Below are 21545 nucleotides of genomic sequence, written 5' to 3' on the forward strand. Positions count from 1 at the left end.
AGGACCCTGGGATCATGACCTGAGCCAAAGGCAGATGCTTAAATGACTGTGCCACCCAGATGCCCTGAACCATCAAATTTTATATTCTTTCCAGTCTTTCCTCCAATCTTCAAGCTATTTTATTCTAAATCTTATAAGATATTTATATTTACTCACCTCAAACAGCTATTCAAACATAATTTTCTTAATCTTATATATTCCATATCTTCTTAAACTGATTCTTTTTTCTACCTCATAGGCTCTGCTGGAAACATATCCACTGGATTACTTTATGCTGCCTATTTAAGCCACTAAATATTCCTTAAATCCATTCCTACTCCTTATCTCTGTATCACTGTCTTATTTTTATTTCTTTTTGTCTCTGCTTAGACTGCTAGGTAACTCTCTCTCTGCCTACAATTTTGTTACTTCATATCCACTCTTCACATGATAGACAAAATGATCCATTATATGTAAATCTGATCATAACTACATGGAGTTTCTTTCTCTCTCTCTAGTCTTCCCCTCTTCTACTTTTCTCTACCTTCTTTCAAAATGTTGAAGTACCTCAAGGCTCAAATAGGTTCTCTAAGTGATCTTACCTGATTTCTTAGCTCTAAATTTTATTTGTATGATAATGAAGCACTAATATATATTCCTAACCTAAAGCTCTCCTTGGGTCTCTCTCTGGTTTACCTGTTACCTATTTTCAATCTCCATTTGGATGGCTCAAATAATCTGTAACTTGTTTAAGTCTGAGCTCTTGATTTTCCTACTAAAACCCATTCCTTCCCAGTGTAATTACAAGGCATCAACACTGTAATTCATTTGTCTTGTGATGTGTTTGTCTAGCTTTCGGATCAGGGTAGCACTGGCCTCATAGAATGAACTGTGTTTTTCCTGCCTCTGTTTTCTAAGATAATTTGTGTAGAGTTGCTATTTTTTCTTTAAACATTTGAAATAATTAACCAAAGAAACCATCTAGGCCTAGGCCTTTCTTTCTGAGAAAATTTCTAATACTTAATCAGTATTTTTATTTGTTATAAGACTATTCAGATCTATTTCTTCTTGATTCAGTTTTGGCAATTTGTGTCCTTTTCAGGATCTATTTCATGTAAATTATTTAATTTCTGGCATATAGTTAATCATAGTATTCCCTTTATAGCCTTTAACTACTGTAAATTTAGAAGGTTATCCCTTCTTACATTACTGATATTAGCTATCTGTGTCATCTTCCTTTTTCTTGTCAGTCTAGGTTAGGATTTCCCAATTTTTGTGATGTTTTCAAAGACCAAACTTTTGGTTTTACTGATTTTCTCTGTCATTTTTCTATTTTCTGTTGCTTTATATCTACTCTCATCTTTATTTTCTTCATTCTGCTTGACTTTGCTTTGGCTTGCTTTTACTTTCCTAGATTAAGTAAAGCCATAATTATTGATTTGATCTAAGATAGTTATTTAAGATTATAAATTTTACTCTAAGAACCACCTTCACTGCATCCCATACATTTCATTTTCATTCAGATCAAAATATGTTCTAACTTCTCTTATAATTTCTTCTTTGACCCATGGGCTATTTTGAAATGTGTTGTTTGATTTCAAAATATTTTTGAGTTTCTTAGATTTCCTTTGGTTGTTCATTTCTTTTTTTTTTTTTTTTTAAGATTATTTATTTTGGGAGGAAGGGACAGAGGGAGAGAGAGGCTTCCAAGCAGACTCGGGGCTTGATCTCACGACCTCAAGATCATGACCCTGAGATCATGACCTGAGCCAAAATCAAGAGTAAGAGACTTAATCCTCTGAACCACCCAGGCTTCCCTGGTTGTTCATTTCTAATTTAACTCTGTTATGGTCAGAGAACATACTTGGGATGATATCAGTCCTTTAGATTGCTTTACGATTTAACATACAAAATAATCAAATGCTCTTTAGAGTCTCCAAAAGCTTTTATGAGTTATCCCCTTATAAATAAAGGATTCTATGATCAAAATGTGTGATTTAAACATTTTTAATATAATTTTTTAATATAATTCTAACATTTGAGTCATCTCAGGGTTGCATGTGTTGGTTACCTTTTCGCCTGGTAATTGATCTCATTTTTCTTAGCTCTTTGTGTGTTAAATAATTCTGAATTATATCCTTAACCTTGTTGACTGTTACGTTGTATAGACCCTGAGTCCTGTTAAAATTCCTTGAACAACGTTCACTGTTTTTGTTTTAGTAGATAATCAACTCACTGAAATTGAGAACACAAATTCCATCTCTCCCTCTCTGGATGATTTCAATCTCCGTTCACTCTTCAAAGCTTTGTTTTACTGCTTTGGGTCTATATCTTGCATGTGCCACTTGGGTTAGTCTGACATGGGCCCTGGTTTAACCTTAATTAAGTTCTCAAAGCCTTTGCTATAATACTTTGTGTCTGTCCCATGCATGCACAATTCAAAAGTAAGTCCAAGAATTTGCAGATTCATATATAGAATTAGGGGGTCTCTTTCTCCATTTTTCTCTTCTCTCTGGAATTCCCCCATGTTTTCCAACCTGAAGGGGGGGCTCCTTTTCCAGGTTTCCCTGGCCAGGGGGATGGAGTTTTTTATCAGTTTAGCTTCCTACTCTGCCTTGTTGTTCTGAGACTGGGGCTCCACCCTCAGGACGAAGCCATTAGGGAAAAGAGAAAGAAAACCAAAAACAGAAGGCTTACCCCCTTGCCAGTCATTTGTGCAAGTTTTGGTTCTCTTGTGTATTATAATGTTGTTGCTCCATGTTTTCTTCAGAGTTTTTAGTCTAATAATCAGGAAAAATAAGCTGTAGAGAGCTGATAATGTCATGACAGAATCAGAACTAGCCTCCTATTTCGTCATTTAAAAAATATATGTTCTTTCACATTTTGATAGGTGCATTAGGATACATCTTGTAATTGTTGTCAATCACATAATAGAGTTATCACATACTTGTCATTGGGTCTGCGTATGTGAACTTGCTTTTAGGTCATCATTGTGGCATATTACCACTTTAAGTTGTGTACTGTTGGTACCACATGTGTTGAGTTTAATTGCTATTTAAAAACACATAAAAAAAAAAAGTCTCCAAAATTTTGCGCTATGGTTAACAATTAAACAGAAAGTTTTATAAATAGGAAAAGCATGGAAATAGTGGCAAGGTATAAATTTGTTATTAGTGAATAAAACAGTGTATCATTGGAAGAATGATCACAATTCCATTTTTCCAAATTTTATTGCAAAGCTATAGTGAAATGCTTTTTGGACCCAAGGAAGGAACATGCCCACAAGTAGAGAATCTCTATTACCTGTTGTTAATGATACATATGCAGAAGAATTTTCTGTGATACATTATATACTGCTGTTGAGGCAAAAAAAAACTGCCAAATCCTTCAAAATAAGTGGAACAAAATTCAAAGCAACGAAAGGATGGACATCAAACAGCAACTTGTCAAAATTTCTTATTAACTTTAATTGCACCAAAAAGAATGAAATGCCTAGGAATAAACTTAACCAAAGAGGTAAAATATGCTTGGAAAAACTATGAAACATTGGTGAAAGAATTTGAAGATGACACCAAAAAATGGAAAGATATTCCATACTCAGGGATTGGAAGAACAAAATTGTTAAAATGTCCATACTACCCAAAGCAACCTACAAATCCAGTGCAATACTTATCATGATACCAATAGCATGTTCTACAAAACTGGGACAAATAATTCTAAAATTTGCATAGAACCACAAAAGACATAAATAACATAAAGACATAAAGTAATCTCAAGAAAGAAAAACAAAGCTGAAGATACCACAATTCCATTTTTCAAAGTATACTATAAAGCTATAGTCATCAAAATAGTATGGTACTGGCACAAAATAGACACGTGGCTCAATGGAACAGAATAGGGAGCCCACAAATAAACCCATGATGATATGGTCAATTAATCTATGAAAAAGGAGGCAAGAATATACAATGCGTAATGAATAGTCTTTTCAACAAATGGTGTTGGGGAAATTGGACAGATTGAAACTAGACCACTTTCTAATACAATACACAAAAATAAACTCAAAATGGATTAAAAACCAAGGTGCCTGGGTTCAGTTCAGTCAATTAAGTGTCTGCCTGTGGCTCAGGTCATGATCCCAGGGTCCTGGGGTAGAGCCAGCATCAAGCTCCCTGCTCAGCAGGGAGTCTGCTTGCCCCTCTCCCTTGCCCCCCCCCATTCATGCTCTCTCTCTCTCACTGCCTCTCTCTCTCAAATAAAATCTTCTTAAAAATGGATTAAAACCTAAATATAAAACCCGAAATGATAAAAATCCTAGAAGAGAACACAGGTGGTAATCTCTCAGACATCTCTCTGACATCAGCCATAGCAGTATTTTTCTAGATATGTCTTCTAAGGCAAGGAAAACAAAAGCAAAAATAATATATTAGGACTACACCAAAATAAAAAACTTTTGCACAGTGAAGGAAACCATCAATGAAATAAAAAACCAACCTACCAAATGGGAGAAGATATTTGCAAATGATATATCCAATAAGGGGTTAGCATCCAAAGTATATAAAGAAGTTTTACAACTCAACTCCAAAAAAAAAAAAATATAGTGGCAGAGGATCTGAAAAGACATTTTCCCAAAGAAGATATAAGATAGCCAACAGACACATGAAAAGGTCCTCAGTATCACTCATCAGCAGGGAAATGCAAATCAAAACCACAGTGAAATATCTCACACTTGTCAGAAGGACTAAAATAAAAAACCTAAGAAATAACTAGTGTTGGTGAGGTCGTAGAGGAAAAGGAACTATCACTCACCATTGGTGGGGATGTAAATTGATATAGCAACTGTGGAAAACAATATGGAGGTTCCTCAAGAAATTAGAAATAGAAATACTATATGATCCAATAATTCTACTATTGGGTATTTACCCAAAGAAAATGAAAATGTTAATTCAAAAAGATCTATGCCCCAGTGATTCTGAGTTGAAAAGATGAACAGCAATTAAAAAGAAACTAAAAATAAAAGAATTAAACTCTATTATAAAAAATAATAAATTAAAAGACAAAAAACAAAAGAATTAAACTCTAAATATGAATTTATAATAATTGCTAGTTTATTTCACATATTCCTGTGTTTGCATAAGAGTATTTTAAAAATCTGTTTGAATCTAAACATCATTCAATAAATATAAAATAAACATTCTAAATGATAAAAAAAGTAAATTTCCAGGCCTAGATGATTTTCATATTCTTTTTTTTTTTTTAATTTATTTTTTATTTTCAGCATAACAGTATTCATTATTTTTCACCACACCCAGTGCTCCATGCAATTCGTGCCCTTTATAATACCCACCAACTAGTACCCCAACCTCCCACCCCCCACCCCTTCAAAACCCTCAGATTGTTTTTCAGAGTCCATAGTCTCTCATGGTTCACCTCCCCTTCCAATTTCCCCCAACTCCCTTCTCCTCTCTAACTCCCCATGTCCTCCATGCTATTTGTTATGCTCCACAAATAAGTGAAACCATATGATAATTGACTCTCTCTGCTTGACTTATTTCACTCAGCATAATAATCTCTTCCAGTCCCATCCATGTTGCTACAAAAGTTGGGTATTTGTCCTTTCTTTTTTTTTTTTTTTTTTTTTTATAAACATATATTTTTATCCCCAGGGGTACAGGTCTGTGAATCACCAGGTTTACACACTTCACAGCACTCACCAAAGCACATACCCTCCCCAATGTCCATAATCCCACCCCCTTCTCCCAAACCCCCTCCCCCCAGCAACCCTCAGTTTGTTTTGTGAGATTAAGAGTCACTTATGGTTTGTCTCCCTCCCAATCCCATCTTGTTTCATTTATTCTTCTCCTACCCACTTAAGCCTCCATGTTGCATCACCACTTCCTCATATCAGGGAGATCATATGATAGTTGTCTTTCTCTGCTTGACTTATTTCGCTAAGCATGATACGCTCTAGTTCCATCCATGTTGTCGCAAATGGCAAGATTTCATTTCTTTTGATGGCTGCATAGTATTCCATTGTATATATATACCACATCTTCTTGATCCATTCATCTGTTGATGGACATCTAGGTTCTTTCCATAGTTTGGCTATTGTGGATATTACTGCTATAAACATTCGGGTGCATGTGCCCCTTTGGATCACTACATTTGTATCTTTAGGGTAAATACCCAATAGTGCAATTGCTGGGTCATAGGGCAGTTCTATTTTCAACATTCTGAGGAACCTCCATGCTGTTTTCCAGAGTGGCTGCACCAGCTTGCATTCCCACCAACAATGTAGGAGGGTTCCCCTTTCTCCACATCCTCGCCAGCATCTGTCATTTCCTGACTTGTTGATTTTAGCCATTCTGACTGGTGTGAGGTGATATCTCATTGTGGTTTTGATTTGTATTTCCCTGATGCCGAGTGATATGGAGCACTTTTTCATGTGTCTGTTGGCCATCTGGATGTCTTCTTTGCAGAAATGTCTGTTCATGTCCTCTGCCCATTTCTTGATTGGATTATTTGTTCTTTGGGTGTTGAGTTTGCTAAGTTCTTTATAGATTCTGGACACTAGTCCTTTATCTGATATGTCGTTTGCAAATATCTTCTCCCATTCTGTCAGTTGTCTTTTGATTTTGTTAACTGTTTCCTTTGCTGTGCAAAAGCTTTTGATCTTGATGAAATCCCAATAGTTCATTTTTTCCCTTGCTTCCCTTGCCTTTTGCGTTGTTCCTAGGAAGATGTTGCTGCGGCAGAGGTCGAAGAGGTTGCTGCCTGTGTTCTCCTCAAGGATTTTGATGGATTCCTTTCGCACATTGAGGTCCTTCATCCATTTTGAGTCTATTTTTGTGTGTGGTGTAAGGAAATGGTCCAATTTCATTTTTCTGCATGTGGCTGTCCAATTTTCCCAGCACCATTTATTGAAGAGGCTGTCTTTTTTCCATTGGACATTCTTTCCTGCTTTGTCGAAGATGAGTTGACCATAGATTTGAGGGTCTATTTCTGGGCTCTCTATTCTGTTCCATTGATCTATGTGTCTGTTTTTGTGCCAGTACCATGCTGTCTTGATGATGACAGCTTTGTAATAGAGCTTGAAGTCCGGAATTGTGATGCCACCAACGTTGGCTTTCTTTTTCAATATCCCTTTGGCTATTCGAGGTCTTTTCTGGTTCCATATAAATTTTAGCATTATTTGTTCCATTTCTTTGAAAAAGATGGATGGTACTTTGATAGGAATTGCATTAAATGTGTAGATTGCTTTAGGTAGCATAGACATTTTCACAATATTTATTCTTCCAATCCAGGAGCATGGAACATTTTTCCATTTCTTTGTGTCTTCCTCAATTTCTTTCATGAGTACTTTATAGTTTTCTGAGTATAGATTCTGTGTCTCTTTGGTTAGGTTTATTCCTAGGTATCTTATGGTTTTGGGTGCAATTGTAAATGGGATTGACTCCTTAATTTCTCTTTCTTCTGTCTTGCTGTTTGTGTAGAGAAATGCAACTGATTTCTGTGCATTGATTTTATATCCTGACACTTTACTGAATTCCTGTATAAGTTCTAGCAGTTTTGGAGTGGAGTCTTTTGGGTTTTCCACATACAGTATCATATCATCTGCGAAGAGTGATAATTTGACTTCTTCTTTGCCGATTTGGATGCCTTTAATTTCCTTTTGTTGTCTGATTGCTGAGGCTAGGACCTCTAGTACTATGTTGAATAGCAGTGGTGATAATGGACATCCCTGCCGTGTTCCTGACCTTAGTGGAAAAGCTTTCAGTTTTTCTCCATTGAGAATGATATTTGCGGTGGGTTTTTCATAGATGGCTTTGATGATATTGAGGTATGTGCCCTCTATCCCTACACTTTGAAGAGTTTTGATCAGGAAGGGATGCTGTACTTTGTCAAATGCTTTTTCAGCATCTATTGAAAGTATCATATGGTTCTTGTTCTTTCTTTTATTGATGTGTTGTATCACATTGACTGATTTGCGGATGTTGAACCAACCTTGCAGCCCTGGAATAAATCCCACTTGGTCGTGGTGAATAATCTTTTTAATGTACTGTTGAATCCTATTGGCTAGTATTTTGTTGAGTATTTTTGCATCTGTGTTCATCAAGGATATCGGTCTATAGCTCTCTTTTTTGGTGGGATCCTTGTCTGGTTTTGGGATCAAGGTGATGCTGGCCTCATAAAATGAGTTTGGAAGTTTTCCTTCCATTTCTATTTTTTGAAACAGTTTCAGGAGAATAGGAATTAGTTCTTCTTTAAATGTTTGGTAGAATTCCCCCGGGAAGCCATCTGGCCCTGGGCTTTTGTTTGTTTGGAGATTTTTAATGACTGTTTCAATCTCCTTACTGGTTATGGGTCTGTTCAGGCTTTCTATTTCTTCCTGGTTCAGTTGTGGTAGTTTATATGTTTCTAGGAATGCATCCATTTCTTCCAGATTGTCAAATTTATTGCCGTAGAGTTGCTCATAGTATGTTCTTATAATAGTTTGTATTTCTTTGGTGTTAGTTGTGATCTCTCCTCTTTCATTCATGATTTTATTTATTTGGGTCCTTTCTCTTTTCTTTTTGATAAGTCGGGCCAGGGGTTTATCAATTTTATTAATTCTTTCAAAGAACCAGCTCCTACTTTCGTTGATTTTTTCTATTGTTTTTTTGGTTTCTATTTCATTGATTTCTGCTCTGATCTTTATGATTTCTCTTCTCCTGCTGGGCTTAGGGTTTCTTTCTTGTTCTTTCTCCAGCTCCTTTAGGTGTAGGGTTAGGTTTTGTACCTGAGACCTTTCTTGTTTCTTGAGAAAGGCTTGTACCGCTATATATTTTCCTCTCAGGACTGCCTTTATTGTGTCCCACAGATTTTGAACCGTTGTATTTTCATTATCATTTGTTTCCATGATTTTTTTCAATTCTTCTTTAATTTCCCGGTTGACCCATTCATTCTTTAGAAGGATACTGTTTAGTCTCCATGTATTTGGGTTCTTTCCAAACTTCCTTTTGTGGTTGAGTTCTAGCTTTAGAGCATTGTGGTCTGAAAATATGCAGGGAATGATCCCAATCTTTTGATACCGGTTGAGTCCTGATTTAGGACCAAGGATGTGATCTATTCTGGAGAATGTTCCATGTGCACTAGAGAAGAATGTGTATTCTGTTGCTTTGGGATGAAATGTTCTGAATATATCTGTGATGTCCATCTGGTCCAGTGTTTCGTTTAAGGCCTTTATTTCCTTGCTCATCTTTTGCTTGGATGACCTGTCCATTTCAGTGAGGGGAGTGTTAAAGTCCCCTACTATTATTGTATTGTTGTTGATGTGTTTCTTTGATTTTGTTATTAATTGGTTTATATAGTTGGCTGCTCCCACGTTGGGGGCATAGATATTTAAAATTGTTAAATCTTCTTGTTGGACAGACCCTTTGAGTATGATATAGTGTCCTTCCTCATCTCTTATTATAGTCTTTGGCTTAAAATCTAATTGATCTGATATAAGGATTGCCACTCCTGCTTTCTTCTGATGTCCATTAGCATGGTAAATTCTTTTCCACCCCCTCACTTTAAATCTGGAGGTGTCTTCGGGCTTAAAATGAGTTTCTTGGAGGCAACATATAGATGGGTTTTGTTTTTTTATCCATTCTGATACCCTGTGTCTTTTGACAGGGGCATTTAGCCCATTCACATTCAGGGTAACTATTGAGAGATATGAATTTAGTGCCATTGTATTGCCTGTAAGGTGACTGTTATTGTATATGGTCTCTGTTCCTTTCTGATCTACCACTTGTAGGCTCTCTCTTTGCTTAGAGGACCCCTTTCAAGATTTCCTGTAGAGCTGGTTTGGTATTTGCAAATTCTTTCAGTTGTTGTTTGTCCTGGAAGCTTTTAATCTCTCCTTCTATTTTCAATGATAGCCTAGCTGGATATAGTATTCTGGGCTGCATGTTTTTCTCGTTTAGTGCTCTAAAAATATCATGCCAGCTCTTTCTGGCCTGCCAGGTCTCTGTGGATAAGTCCGCTGCCAATCTAATATTTTTACCATTGTATGTTACAGACTTCTTTTCCCGGGCTGCTTTCAGGATTTTCTCTTTGTCACTGAGACTTGTAAATTTTACTATTAGGTGACGGGGTGTGGGCCTATTCTTATTGATTTTGAGGGGCGTTCTCTGAACCTCCTGAATTTTGATGCTCGTTCCCTTTGCCATATTGGGGAAATTCTCCCCAATAATTCTCTCCAGTATACCTTCTGCTCCCCTCTCTCTTTCTTCTTCTTCTGGAATCCCAATTATTCTAATGTTGTTTTGTCTTATGGTGTCACTTAATTCTCGAATTCCTCCCTCGTGGTCCAGTAGCTGTTTGTCCCTCTTTTGCTCAGCTTCTTTATTCTCTGTCATTTGGTCTTCTACATCACTAATTCTTTCTTCTGCCTCATTTATCCTAGCAGTGAGAGCCTCCATTTTTGATTGCACCTCATTAATAGCTTTTTTGATTTCAACTTGGTTAGATTTTAGTTCTTTTATTTCTCCAGAAAGGGCTTTTATATCTCTCGAGAGGGTTTCTCTAATATCTTCCATGCCTTTTTCGAGCCCGGCTAGAACCTTGAGAATTGTCATTCTGAACTCTAGATCTGACATATTACCGATGTCTGTATTGATTAGGTCCCTAGCCTTTGGTACTGCCTCTTGTTCTTTTTTTTGCATTGAATTTTTACGTCTTGTCATTTTGGCCAGATAAGAGTAAATGAAGGGGCAAGTAAAATACTAAAAGGGTGGCAACAACCCCAGGAAAATATGCTTTAACTAAATTAGAAGAGATCCAAAATCGTGAGTGGGGAGAAAGGGGATAAAAAGACGTTCAAAAAGGAAGAAAGAAAAAAAAAGAAAAGAAAAAAAAATTTTTTTAAAAAAAGAAAACACCTGAGAGAAATGTAAAAAAGAAAAAATATATATATTAGATAAACTAGTAAAAAATCGTTAAAAAAGAAAAAGGTAACAGTTAAAAAAAAAAATTTTACCCGAAGGCGAGAAGAAAAAGAAAAAAAGAAAAAAAAAATGAAAAAGAAAAAATTAAATTAACTGCAAGACAAAAAAAAAAATCACAGGAAAAAAGCCATGAGTTCCGTGCTTGGCTTTCTCCTCCTCTGGAATTCTGCTGCTCTCCTTGGTATTGAAACCGCACTCCTTGGTAGGTGAACTTGGTCTCGGCTGGATTTCTTGTTGATCTTCTGGGGGAGGGGCCTGTTGTAGTGATTCTCAAGTGTCTTTGCCCCAGGCGGAATTACACCGCCCTTACCCGGGGCCAGGGTGAGTAATCCGCTCGGGTTTGCTTTCAGGAGCTTTTGTTCCCTGAGCGCTTTCCGTAGAGTTCCGGAGGACGGGAACACAAATGGCGGCCTCCTGGTCTCCGGCCGGAGGAGCCGAGAGCCCAGGGCCCCACTCCTCAGTGCGCCCTCAGAGAACAGCGCCCAGTTACTCCCGTCTGCCTGACCTCCGGCCGTGCTCCGAGCTCACCGAGCCTGCGATCGGTTCAAGGTAACACCGAGCTGTGAGCTTACTGTCTGCTCTGTCTCTGTAGCCGGCTTTCCCGTTCCAATACCCGCAAGCTCTGCGACACTCAGACACCCCCGATCCTTCTGTGACCCTGCGGGACCTGAGGCCACGCTGACCCCGCGTGGGCTTCGCCCTGGTTTAGCCTCTGGACTGATGTCCCTCAGCGGAACAGACTTTTAAAAGTCCTGATTTTGTGCGCGGTTGCTCCGCCGCTTGCCGGGAGCCGGCCCCTCCCCCCGGGGTCTATCTTCCCGTCGCTTTGGATTCACTTCTCCGCCGGTCCTACCTTTCAGAAAGTGGTTGTTTTTCTGTTTCCAGAATTGCTGTTCTTCTTCTCTTCGGTCTGCCGATGGATTTTCAGGTGTTTGCAATCTTTAGATAAGCTATCTAGCTGATCTGCGGCTAGCTGAAGCAGTCTCAGCTTGCTACTTCTCCGCCATCTTGACTCCTCCCTGATTTTCATATTCTTATTGTAGTTTTTCATCTATCTTTTGAAGTAGGACACATGTATATTTAAAATATTTTGCTTAAGAATAATAGATAATAATTCCCTAATTTAATTTGTTATATAGGGAAAAGGAAAATTAGTATGTGGCATGTATGGGAAAACTTCAGGCAATTGGAACAGGAGTCTTCCATAACTGTACACTTTCTCTGAATTTTATTTACTCAGCATACCAGTTTTTCTAAACTCTGAAGTAATAGTAGAAAGTATACTTTAATCATCTTTGTACCCTTGTGACCTAACATACTTCAGATATTAAGTATGTAACTTGAGGGAAATTGCTCTTTTCTGACAACTTTGCTTATCTCCACATAGGCCACATAAATACATCTTGAGGCAAATCTAACCTAAGTCTTTTTTTTTATTTATTTTTTATTTATTTCCGACATAACAGTATTCATTATCTTTTCACCACACCCAGTGCTCCATGCAATCCATGCCCTCTGTAATACCCACAACCTAAGTCTTAGTTGAAAGCTTCATGATTCCTCGCAGAACGAGGGGAGGTAAGCAGCCTCGTAAGAAGCTGCCACCAGTTTCTGTATCTGTTTCCCTATCTGCAGGAGACTGTTACAAGTTCATTTCTCACCCATCTGCCTAGTTTCTGTTGGACACGAACTTTCCCCCTCTCTCCCTTAGGGTACAGCTGCAGGGTTCTGTGTAAGTCCATAGAACTAGTTGATTACAGTTTTGAGTGAGCTCCTCAGCAGTAAAACAACTCATTGTATGTGCCAGTCATTTGGCCCAGCTGGTTCAGTGATGTATCTTGGGATGAAAGAGGCAAGGCTCGACCCTGTGCTGATCTTGCTTCTAGTTTATAAGTAACTGTCTAAACCCATTTATGTTTATTGTCTCATTACCATCAAAATCTGTGGAAATGTGGCAAGCCAAGCTAGGAGCTTCGGTGATGACTTTTGTGACCCTGTTAAACACCACACCACACCATTAATAGGGACTTTTTGGCCACTTGTCTTGGCTAAATATATAGTGACTAAATAAATAAAAGTATTGGAAAATAAGAAAGGAAGGGGAATTTACCTATATGAGATGAACAAAGTCTTTAACAGTTTTTTTATAGGTTTTTTATGTGTCACAAATAACATCCTTTTGGGTTTTTCAACCATTTAAAAATGTAAAAATGATTCTTGGCTCATGGACCATATAAAAATAAGTGATAAAAAAATAAAAAGATATATGGACCTTAAAAAAAAAAAGATGGTGGGCTGGATTTGGCCAGTGTTCCATAGTTCACTGGTCTCTGATAGGGAATATGGCATGTGTTCTATTATAGAAGTTCTGAAAACCAGGATTTGTAAGTTGAAGATTAACATAGGGCACAATGAGAAAAAGTAGACTTTCACAATATAGGGGTTTCATACATTGTTCCTCTGAGCCTGGGTCACTTTATTATTCTTATTTTTACCTTTTCTTATAGGTAATGGGAAGGTTGATTTTGATAAGTTGATGGATGGTGTGAAAGCTCTTACAGGTGAGAAGTTGATACTAGCCTAAGAGTATAAATTTTTCTCAAAATTATATTTTAAAGATTTTTTTACTACTTGTTTATTCTACCATTTTATCTTTCATCTGATAGAATTTTTTAAATCTAATTTCTTAGAGTTGGGCTTTTGCTCATCTATACTTTAGTAATAAAATTTCAGTTCTGTGTCTTGGTAGCAAATTCTTTGTTTTTTGAACTTGACATTATCACTTTTCCTATGTTGGGGGAAAATATTCTAGATCAAATCAATGAATAGTAAAGTAGAGCTCTAATAAAGATATAGGTGATTATATTATTTAAAGATGATCAGAAACATTGTCTAATCTGATGACAGAATTATTTGGATCAATCCTAATAAAATCCTAATTCACTAGAAAAATATGTAAACCTTCTTTTCTTGTGTTGATAGCCCATACTTTCTGTAATTATTATTTTATCTCCATTAATAGAACGTGGGTCATTTTAGTAGTGTTAAGGGAAGGGATTTATTTGCATGAATGCTACTGGTTATGTAACTAGATATGTCTACTCTGCCTTCATCAAGCAGTGGAGTTCACATGAACAGGATTAGATGATTTTTTTTCACATTTTGAAATTAGGTCATCCTTAAAGTTCTTATCTGAAACCATCTTGTGTTTTTGAAGGAGGGGAGATTGATGCCAGTGATGTGAGAGACAGTCTAGGAAACATGGGACTAGAGCTCACAAAAAAGGAATTGTTGACGCTCCTGAAAAATCTACCAGTAACTGGTAAGAATTTCAAATACTCGTATAGACTTTAAGGGAACATACATATTTGTGAAAAGTTTAAACATTGTCTTTATTTGATCGTGGAAGGAAGAATATGTATCTTGAAATATTAAGCATGACCTTATTCTGCCTCAGAATCAAGAAGTTCCATTTCAGTTTAGGAATCACAAATACAGCAGTCATGGATCCTGCCATTAAGGGAAAAAAATTCATATCGTCACTTTTGAGTCCACTGAGAGGCAAAAAACCATTAAACTGTGAATATGAGAAACAGAAAGTATGCACTAGAGGTAAAGAAGGATAAGTCAGAGCAAGAAATGAAGAAGAATGTGTTTCATTAGCCAAGAGTAGCTGCCTCTACTGCTCATGATTAGGTGGAATGTCTGCATTGTGTATCTTCTTTATTTCTTGATGTCCTTGTTTTAGAGTAAAGTGGGTATTTCTAGTGTAAGTAATCATATATGTGCTGCCAAAGCGAGCACTCTAGTGTAATTAATTAAATATATCTTTTTAAAATTCTAGATCTTATATTTTATCTTAGTGAATTTCTACATAATTTGTGACCCTAATTGTGCAATTTCTTACAGCAGATGGAAAGATCTATCAAAATAGGCTAATGGATGCTGTTAAGTCTCTTAGAGGTGGGTAAGAATTGTGAGAAAATACAGATAGATCTGAAATCTGTCAAGTATTTTATTTCCACTCTTTCCTAGTCACTAAATTTTGGGTATAACTGGGCATCTATATTGATCTTACACTCCTTCGTAAGACCGTAATTTGCTATTGTATTTTTACTTTCATGTGCTAGGAAGAAGTCTCATACTCTTAGGGATTTTTTTTGAACTCAGAGGAAAAAAATGAATGAAACCTGTCTGTAATTTTTTTAAATTAAGTAATGATTCAGTTATGCAGGTAATCTGGTCATTAGTAGAAATTAGCTGGAGTTTTAGCTAACAAAAGTAAACTTCACTTATTGGTTAAAAAAATACAAAAGTTGTCTCCCTATGACTCTAATACTGAATTGACTTTACAGTAATCTCCCCTTATTCATAAGGGATGTGTTCTAAGAGCCCCAGTGGATGCCTGAAACCATGAATAGTACTGAACCCCATATATACTGTTTTTCCTATACAAATATTCCTCTGATAAAATTTAATTTATAAATTAAGTGCAGTAAGAGATTAACAATAGTAACTAATAATAGAATAGAACAGCTATAATAATATACTATAATAAAAGTTATATGAATGTCTCTTTCTCTTTCTAAATAGCTTATAGTACTGTGTACTCATCCTTCTTTTTGTGATGATGTGAGGCGGTAAAATGCCTGTAATGATGAGATGAGAGGATGTGAATGACGTAGGCGTTGTGATGTATCATTGGGCTACTATTGACCTTCTGAGGTCAGGAAGATATCTGCTTCCAGACCATGGCTGACAGTGTATAACTGTGGAAAGCTAAACTGCAGATAAGGAGGGGGGATCTACTGTAACCTTCAAATTAATTAACTTTCCCCTTTAAAACTTTATGCTATGTAGCTTAGTCCTTGGAACCAGATTTATTTGAAGAGGTTTTAATTATTATGCCTGTTATTGGTTTTTGTTATTTTATCAGACTTACTGACCCTTGGGTCTTAGTCCCTTATGCTAATGGGCTAATCATAATACATAAGAATTAGTAGTTTTGTCACTTTTTGGATTCCTTAAATTTTGTCTATATACATGTCTCTTTCCCAAGGAGGAATGGTTGATGTCAACAAGCTGGACACAGTTCTGGGAAATATGGGCATGAGCCTCACAGAAGAGGAACTTAAAGATCTGACACAGAATCTTCCAGAAAATGGTAAACATGTAAACATTACTGTGCTCCACAAGAGCACAGGAAAATGTGCATTTTTTTTTTACAAAAACCCTAGAGTATGATTATTTGGAATCAAAGAGCCCTTTTGGGAAAATTACAAGAAAAAATAGGCTTAATGTAAGAATCTTTTCTCCCATCAGTCTCATCAACTTCATGACAGCTTTTTGCACTGTGGAGCTGGGCTCAGGGAAATTCCCAGGACTACTGGCAGGGCAGAGAAAAAGAATAAATCAGAAAAGAGGAAACAGTGAAAGAGATAAAGTAAGAGGAAGATGAGGAGGGATGAAAGTAGGATATAATGAGGAATAGAAGGAAGAAACTATAATCATTGAAAATTATTAAAGTGCTGATAGGAATTCTCTTAAATAGTGATGGTCATATTTTCTGTAGCTATTCAAAATAGAGAGTTAAAAGGAACAAGGAGTAATGAACATGACTGCTCCTCCACCACAGATGGCAGCTACTGCAGAGGAAAACCATTGTGGTGACTCTAGGAAGTCTGTCATGTTTCTCCTATTCCTGGCACTGTGGATTCCCACATCTCTGAGCAAGTCTCCATGAGTGTATGTAGTGTTCAGGAGCTTGAAATCCCAGTTGAAAGATGGAAACAATGAGACTTTTCCTAACCTCCCTATTCATATTTCAGAATTGATGAACGAGGTGTATGTAATTTTAGTTGGCATATTTTCTTTGTAACCTGCCATTTGTTTGATTCCAGGAAACAGACCTGTAACAGAGATTTATATGCAAGAGGTTTCTTGGGGAATACTCTTAGGACAATACCTATAAGAGAGTGAGGGAAGCAGGATTGGGCAGTATGGTTGCTACAGAAGCCTCTGCTGATCCCACAGGGGTTGGGCCTTTGTGCCCGCACCAAGCAGTCATTGGATGTAGGCTGTTCTCTGAGAGGGGACATAATCTTAGGTGAGGCAGCTCCTCTGATGTTGATGGTGAGCCTCCGATGGTGAAGGATCATTCAGGGACACATCAGTACATTGGTTAAAGACATAGACTCTTGAGCCAGACAGACTAGGTTTGAATTCTGAACCATCTGCTTAAAATTTGTGTCCTCTTACTGTTTCTATGCCTTAGTTTCTTTGTCTATGAAAGGGTTATATTAATACCACCTACTTAATAAGAGTTTTTTATAGGGATTAAATCAGACCAGTGCCTGGCACATAATAGTTCAATGAAGTTGCTTATTATTATTATCATCTGTTATTATTATAATCATGATGATTGTTATTAAGTCCCTCTAAAAGCTTATGGGATTATATTTGCAAACCTTTGCAAAATGTTTACTTGATATGAGTCATTTAGAAAAACTTTGAGTAGGACCCAATACTAAAGTAAGAACAAACATTTCTCTTGACATTTACACCAATCTATGTTAGTGATTTCTTATACTGTGAAGTCTACACATTGCTGAAAATGTCACCAGGATTGGTGAAGGGCCAGGAGGGAGGCAAGGAAGGAGAAAAAAAAATGTGGAAAGAGGGTGCAGAGGCCAGGACCTGTGACTGGAATGTAAGAGAATTTAAAAGGGTCAAATGGAAGAGATCATGCTGAGTGAAATAAGTCAAACAGAGAGACTCAACTATCATATGGTTTCACTTATTTGTGGAGCATAACAAATATCATGGAGGACAAGGGTTGTTAGAGAGGAGAAGGGAGTTGGGGGAAATTGGAAGGGGAGGTGAATCATGAGAGACATTGGACTCTGAAAAACAATCTGAGGGGTTTGAAGTGGCGGGGGGGGGTGAGAGGTTGGGGTACCAGGTGGTGGGTATTATAGAGGGCACGGATTGCATGGAGCACTGGGTGTGGTGAAAAAATAATGAATGCTGTTATGCTGAAAATAAATAAATTAATATAAAAAAGAAAAAAAACTATTAAAAAAATAAAAATAAATAAATAAAAGGGTCAAATGGAAATAAATAAGGGAGAAACACAGAAAGCCCTAATGAGTATAATAATGATTAAAATTTCACCCAAGATTGCTTTAAATTTTCAGAGACCATGTTCCCCCAGCTATTTACAATACAGAGAAAGAGATATTATATCACCTTTTTTGTTCCCTTATAGACACTTGTCACAGAGCAAAGTTATCCGTAATTTGGGCCAGCATGTTTAACATATTCTCCCTACTTGAAGGCTTTAGGGATTCCCATGGATGTTAACTAATGAGTCATTGACAACTACATCAAAAACAAATGATAATACTGTATGTTGGCTAATTGAATGTAATTTTTAAAAAAAGAAACAAGCCCTGGTTTTTAAGAAATGTTAAATAAAGTTGAAGTGTGACTGTTCACAAAGCAATTCCTTTCCAGAAGGGCAAGAACTAGAATATGTTAACCTTAGAAGATTCCAATAAGGCCAAGAAATATCTCCCCTAGAACATTTCCTACCTAGCTACTCCCATTGGGCAAGTCAGTTTTTTCTCGCCTTATTCTGATGGTGTTCAGTGGCATCTTTGCCATTTCTAGGTTCCATTTGTCAGAGATAAGCTCTTTATAGAAGACATTTTGTTAAATTACTTTTGATTTTCCATTATTTTTGATCCACTCGTGCAACATGTGTGTTTTGTTTCCTTATTTTGTTTGTGGCTTGAATTTACACTAACATACAGAGAAACATGATTCTAGATGTGAGCCAATCAAGTTTTGCCTTGAAGACCTTCTTTCAGCTCAAAATGCCCGTGTGAGATCATGGTGGATTTTTGTATTGCCCTTATTAGTTGTATTTTCTCAATAATGTAGTTCACGTTTCACTAATTTTGTCTTCTGCTGTTAGTCAAACAATAGTGCAAAATAAAGGTGCAAACGTATTTTTGCTGCTTTTCTCTTTCTAGAAACACAATACAGTTGAAATTCTGACTTAGTGAGCTAATTCTAAATAATTTTTATACTTTCTTGTCCGTTTAAAAACTAATATAGGGGCAGCTGGTGGCTCAGTCGGTTAAGCATAAAACTATTGGTTTTGGCTCAAATCATGATCTCAGGGTTATGAAATCAAGTCCCAGCTCAGGCTCCGTGATCAGTGGGGAGTCTGCTTGAGATTCTCTCTCTCCCTCTCACTTTGCCCCTCCCCACCCAGGTGCTTACTCACTTGCATGCTCTCTCTCAAATAAATAAATAAATAAATCTTTTTAAAAAAAAGCTAATGCAACAAACCATTGAATATCTATTATATATCTAAAGGCTATAGTTAACCTCTAGTATGTCTTAAATCATTTCTGACTTGCACATATAATTTAAAGGGTTGATGAAGTCTTTTCAGTTTAATTGTAATAATGAATAAGTAGTGAGTGTGGGCTAGCTTTACATGAATGGAAATTTTCCAAACTTAAAACATTGAAATATTGTAGATATTAAATTTTTTATTTTTTCCACAATAGCATTGGTAAATAATAATTTTCTAAGATCTAAATGCTAAAAAGCAACTAAGATAGAAGGGATTTCCTTTATATATCATTCTTTTATGACTAAAAGTTTTAATATCTTAAAGGAAAAAAGTTAAAGTCACATTAACTGTGTTTGTGAAGTGTAAAACCTTTCTCTTCACACTAATGAAGGGGGAAAATAGAATAAGATTCTAGAACAGGTAATAATTACTAAATCCTTTTGGCTTAATTTCTCATCTCTAGTGTTACATATGAATATAATTTGTATGTTGTCTTTCAGTTCATGGGAAAGTTGCTATGGAACAGGTTATGGATGCAGTGAAATCTTTCACAGGTTAGTGATACTTTAGTAATAAACTGGGGGCCCCATAGCTTTATAATAGTTTCTGTTTTTCTGTGGTGTTTTTCAAGTATCCTACCACTAGATCCAATAGAAAGTTTTTTCTTAGATTATATAAATTTAAGTTTGGCAAAAGGAAGTAAAAGTAAAACAATACAAAAAAATACCTATAAGACTAAATCTTAGTAAGATCCTGCATCCTATAGAATTTTACTTCCTAATAAAATGTTTCCCTGCATGAAACTCTAAGCAGGCACAGGAAATGGCACTGTGAATTTTCAAAGGATTGAGTTAACAGTGTCAACAATTACATTATTAATAAAATCACATAACACTTTCTTACATTAGCCACCTCTGTGAATTAACTTGAACAGTAATAGAAATGAATTTATTTTTCCCCAAAGTTAAAAAGATCCCCTTACCTATTAGTACTGAAAGATCAACTAAGATTTCAATACTATGTAATGAATGAGGACTGTGCTGTGCTTTTGTTATTCAACCGAAAACTTGAGATCATCAATAATATGTACACCTATCTCTAACTTTTTGAAGGTGAAAAGCTTGATTTGGATAACTTGGAAAACGTACTGAAAAATATGGGGATTCAACTCACTGATCCTGAATATACAAAGCTGGTGAAAGCACTGCCCGTTAGCGGTAAGCCTAAAAAAATGCAGCCAAAACCTTAACAACTAGACTCTGTACAAGCCTGAGAGCAAAAGCCTAAAGCTTTAGAATTTAATGCCTAAAGACTACTGGAAAATAGAAACTTCGGGTTATTTTTAAAAACCTGTCAGCCAGGTTGTTTTACAAAGTGAATATTTTGTACTCTCCAAAAATGTGAAAATCATAAAATACAAAGATTGATGAATTGTCCCCCATTAAACGATATCAAGAGGGGGCGCCTGGTGGCTCAGTCAGTTAAGCATCAGTCTTTGGCTCAGGTCATGATTCCTGCCTTGGGCTCCCTGCTCAGTGGCGAATCTGCTTCTCCCTCACCCTCTGTCCCTCCCCACTGCTTGTGTTTTTGCTCTCTCAAATAAAGTCTTAAAAAAAAATAAAGAGCCATGACAACTTAATGCTTAATTGTTATAGATGACATCAGTGGAGCAATTGGTGAAATTGAGTAAATTTTGTGCATTAGTTAGGTACTGCATTGGTGTACTGCACCAATTTTAATCTTTTAACTTGGATAATTATATGGTGGTTGTGTGAGAAGTGTATATATGTGTGTGTATATATGTATGTATATATATTTTTAAATTTCTATTTAAATTCAATTAAATCAACATATACTATATTATTAGTTTCAGAGGTAGAATTTAGTGAGACATCAGTTGCATACTTTTTTTAAAGAAAATACACACTAAAGGATTCAGGGATTAAGAGCATTGTGTCTGCAACTCACAAACATTCAGAAAAAAAGGAACATTCCCATACAGAAAGGATGACAAAACAAAATGGTAAAATGTTAACACTTGAAAAATCTGGGTGAAGAGTAAAAATTTTTTGTACTATTTTTGCCATTTTCTGTAAGTCTCAAACCATATTAAAATAAAAAGCTACAATTAAAAATTAATAAAGCTCTGTCAGTGCATATAGATTTTGGCTTGAGACTCTGAACTCTCCAGTAAAAACCTGCCATGATAAGGTAAGCAATGACCCAAA

The 21545-nt window shown here is 36.4% G+C and overlaps 1 protein-coding gene across 1 annotated transcript in view; it reads left to right on the forward strand.

Moving 5' to 3' along the window:
- The window catches only part of LOC309851455 (uncharacterized protein), a gene marked incomplete at its 3' end in the record, with an annotated part of 89939 nt that overhangs the window by 50989 nt on the left and 17405 nt on the right, over window positions 1–21545 (forward strand). Inside the window, exons 30-35 of the mRNA XM_082706774.1 lie at window positions 13457–13510; window positions 14167–14271; window positions 14859–14912; window positions 16009–16113; window positions 19818–19871; window positions 20430–20534. Coding sequence (XP_082562900.1) covers window positions 13457–13510; window positions 14167–14271; window positions 14859–14912; window positions 16009–16113; window positions 19818–19871; window positions 20430–20534 — 477 coding nt within the window. The remainder of the gene's footprint in view (window positions 1–13456; window positions 13511–14166; window positions 14272–14858; window positions 14913–16008; window positions 16114–19817; window positions 19872–20429; window positions 20535–21545) is intronic.

Source organism: Mustela nivalis (genome assembly GCF_964662115.1).
Source record: "Mustela nivalis genome assembly, chromosome: 17".
Taxonomy (NCBI): domain Eukaryota; kingdom Metazoa; phylum Chordata; class Mammalia; order Carnivora; family Mustelidae; genus Mustela; species Mustela nivalis.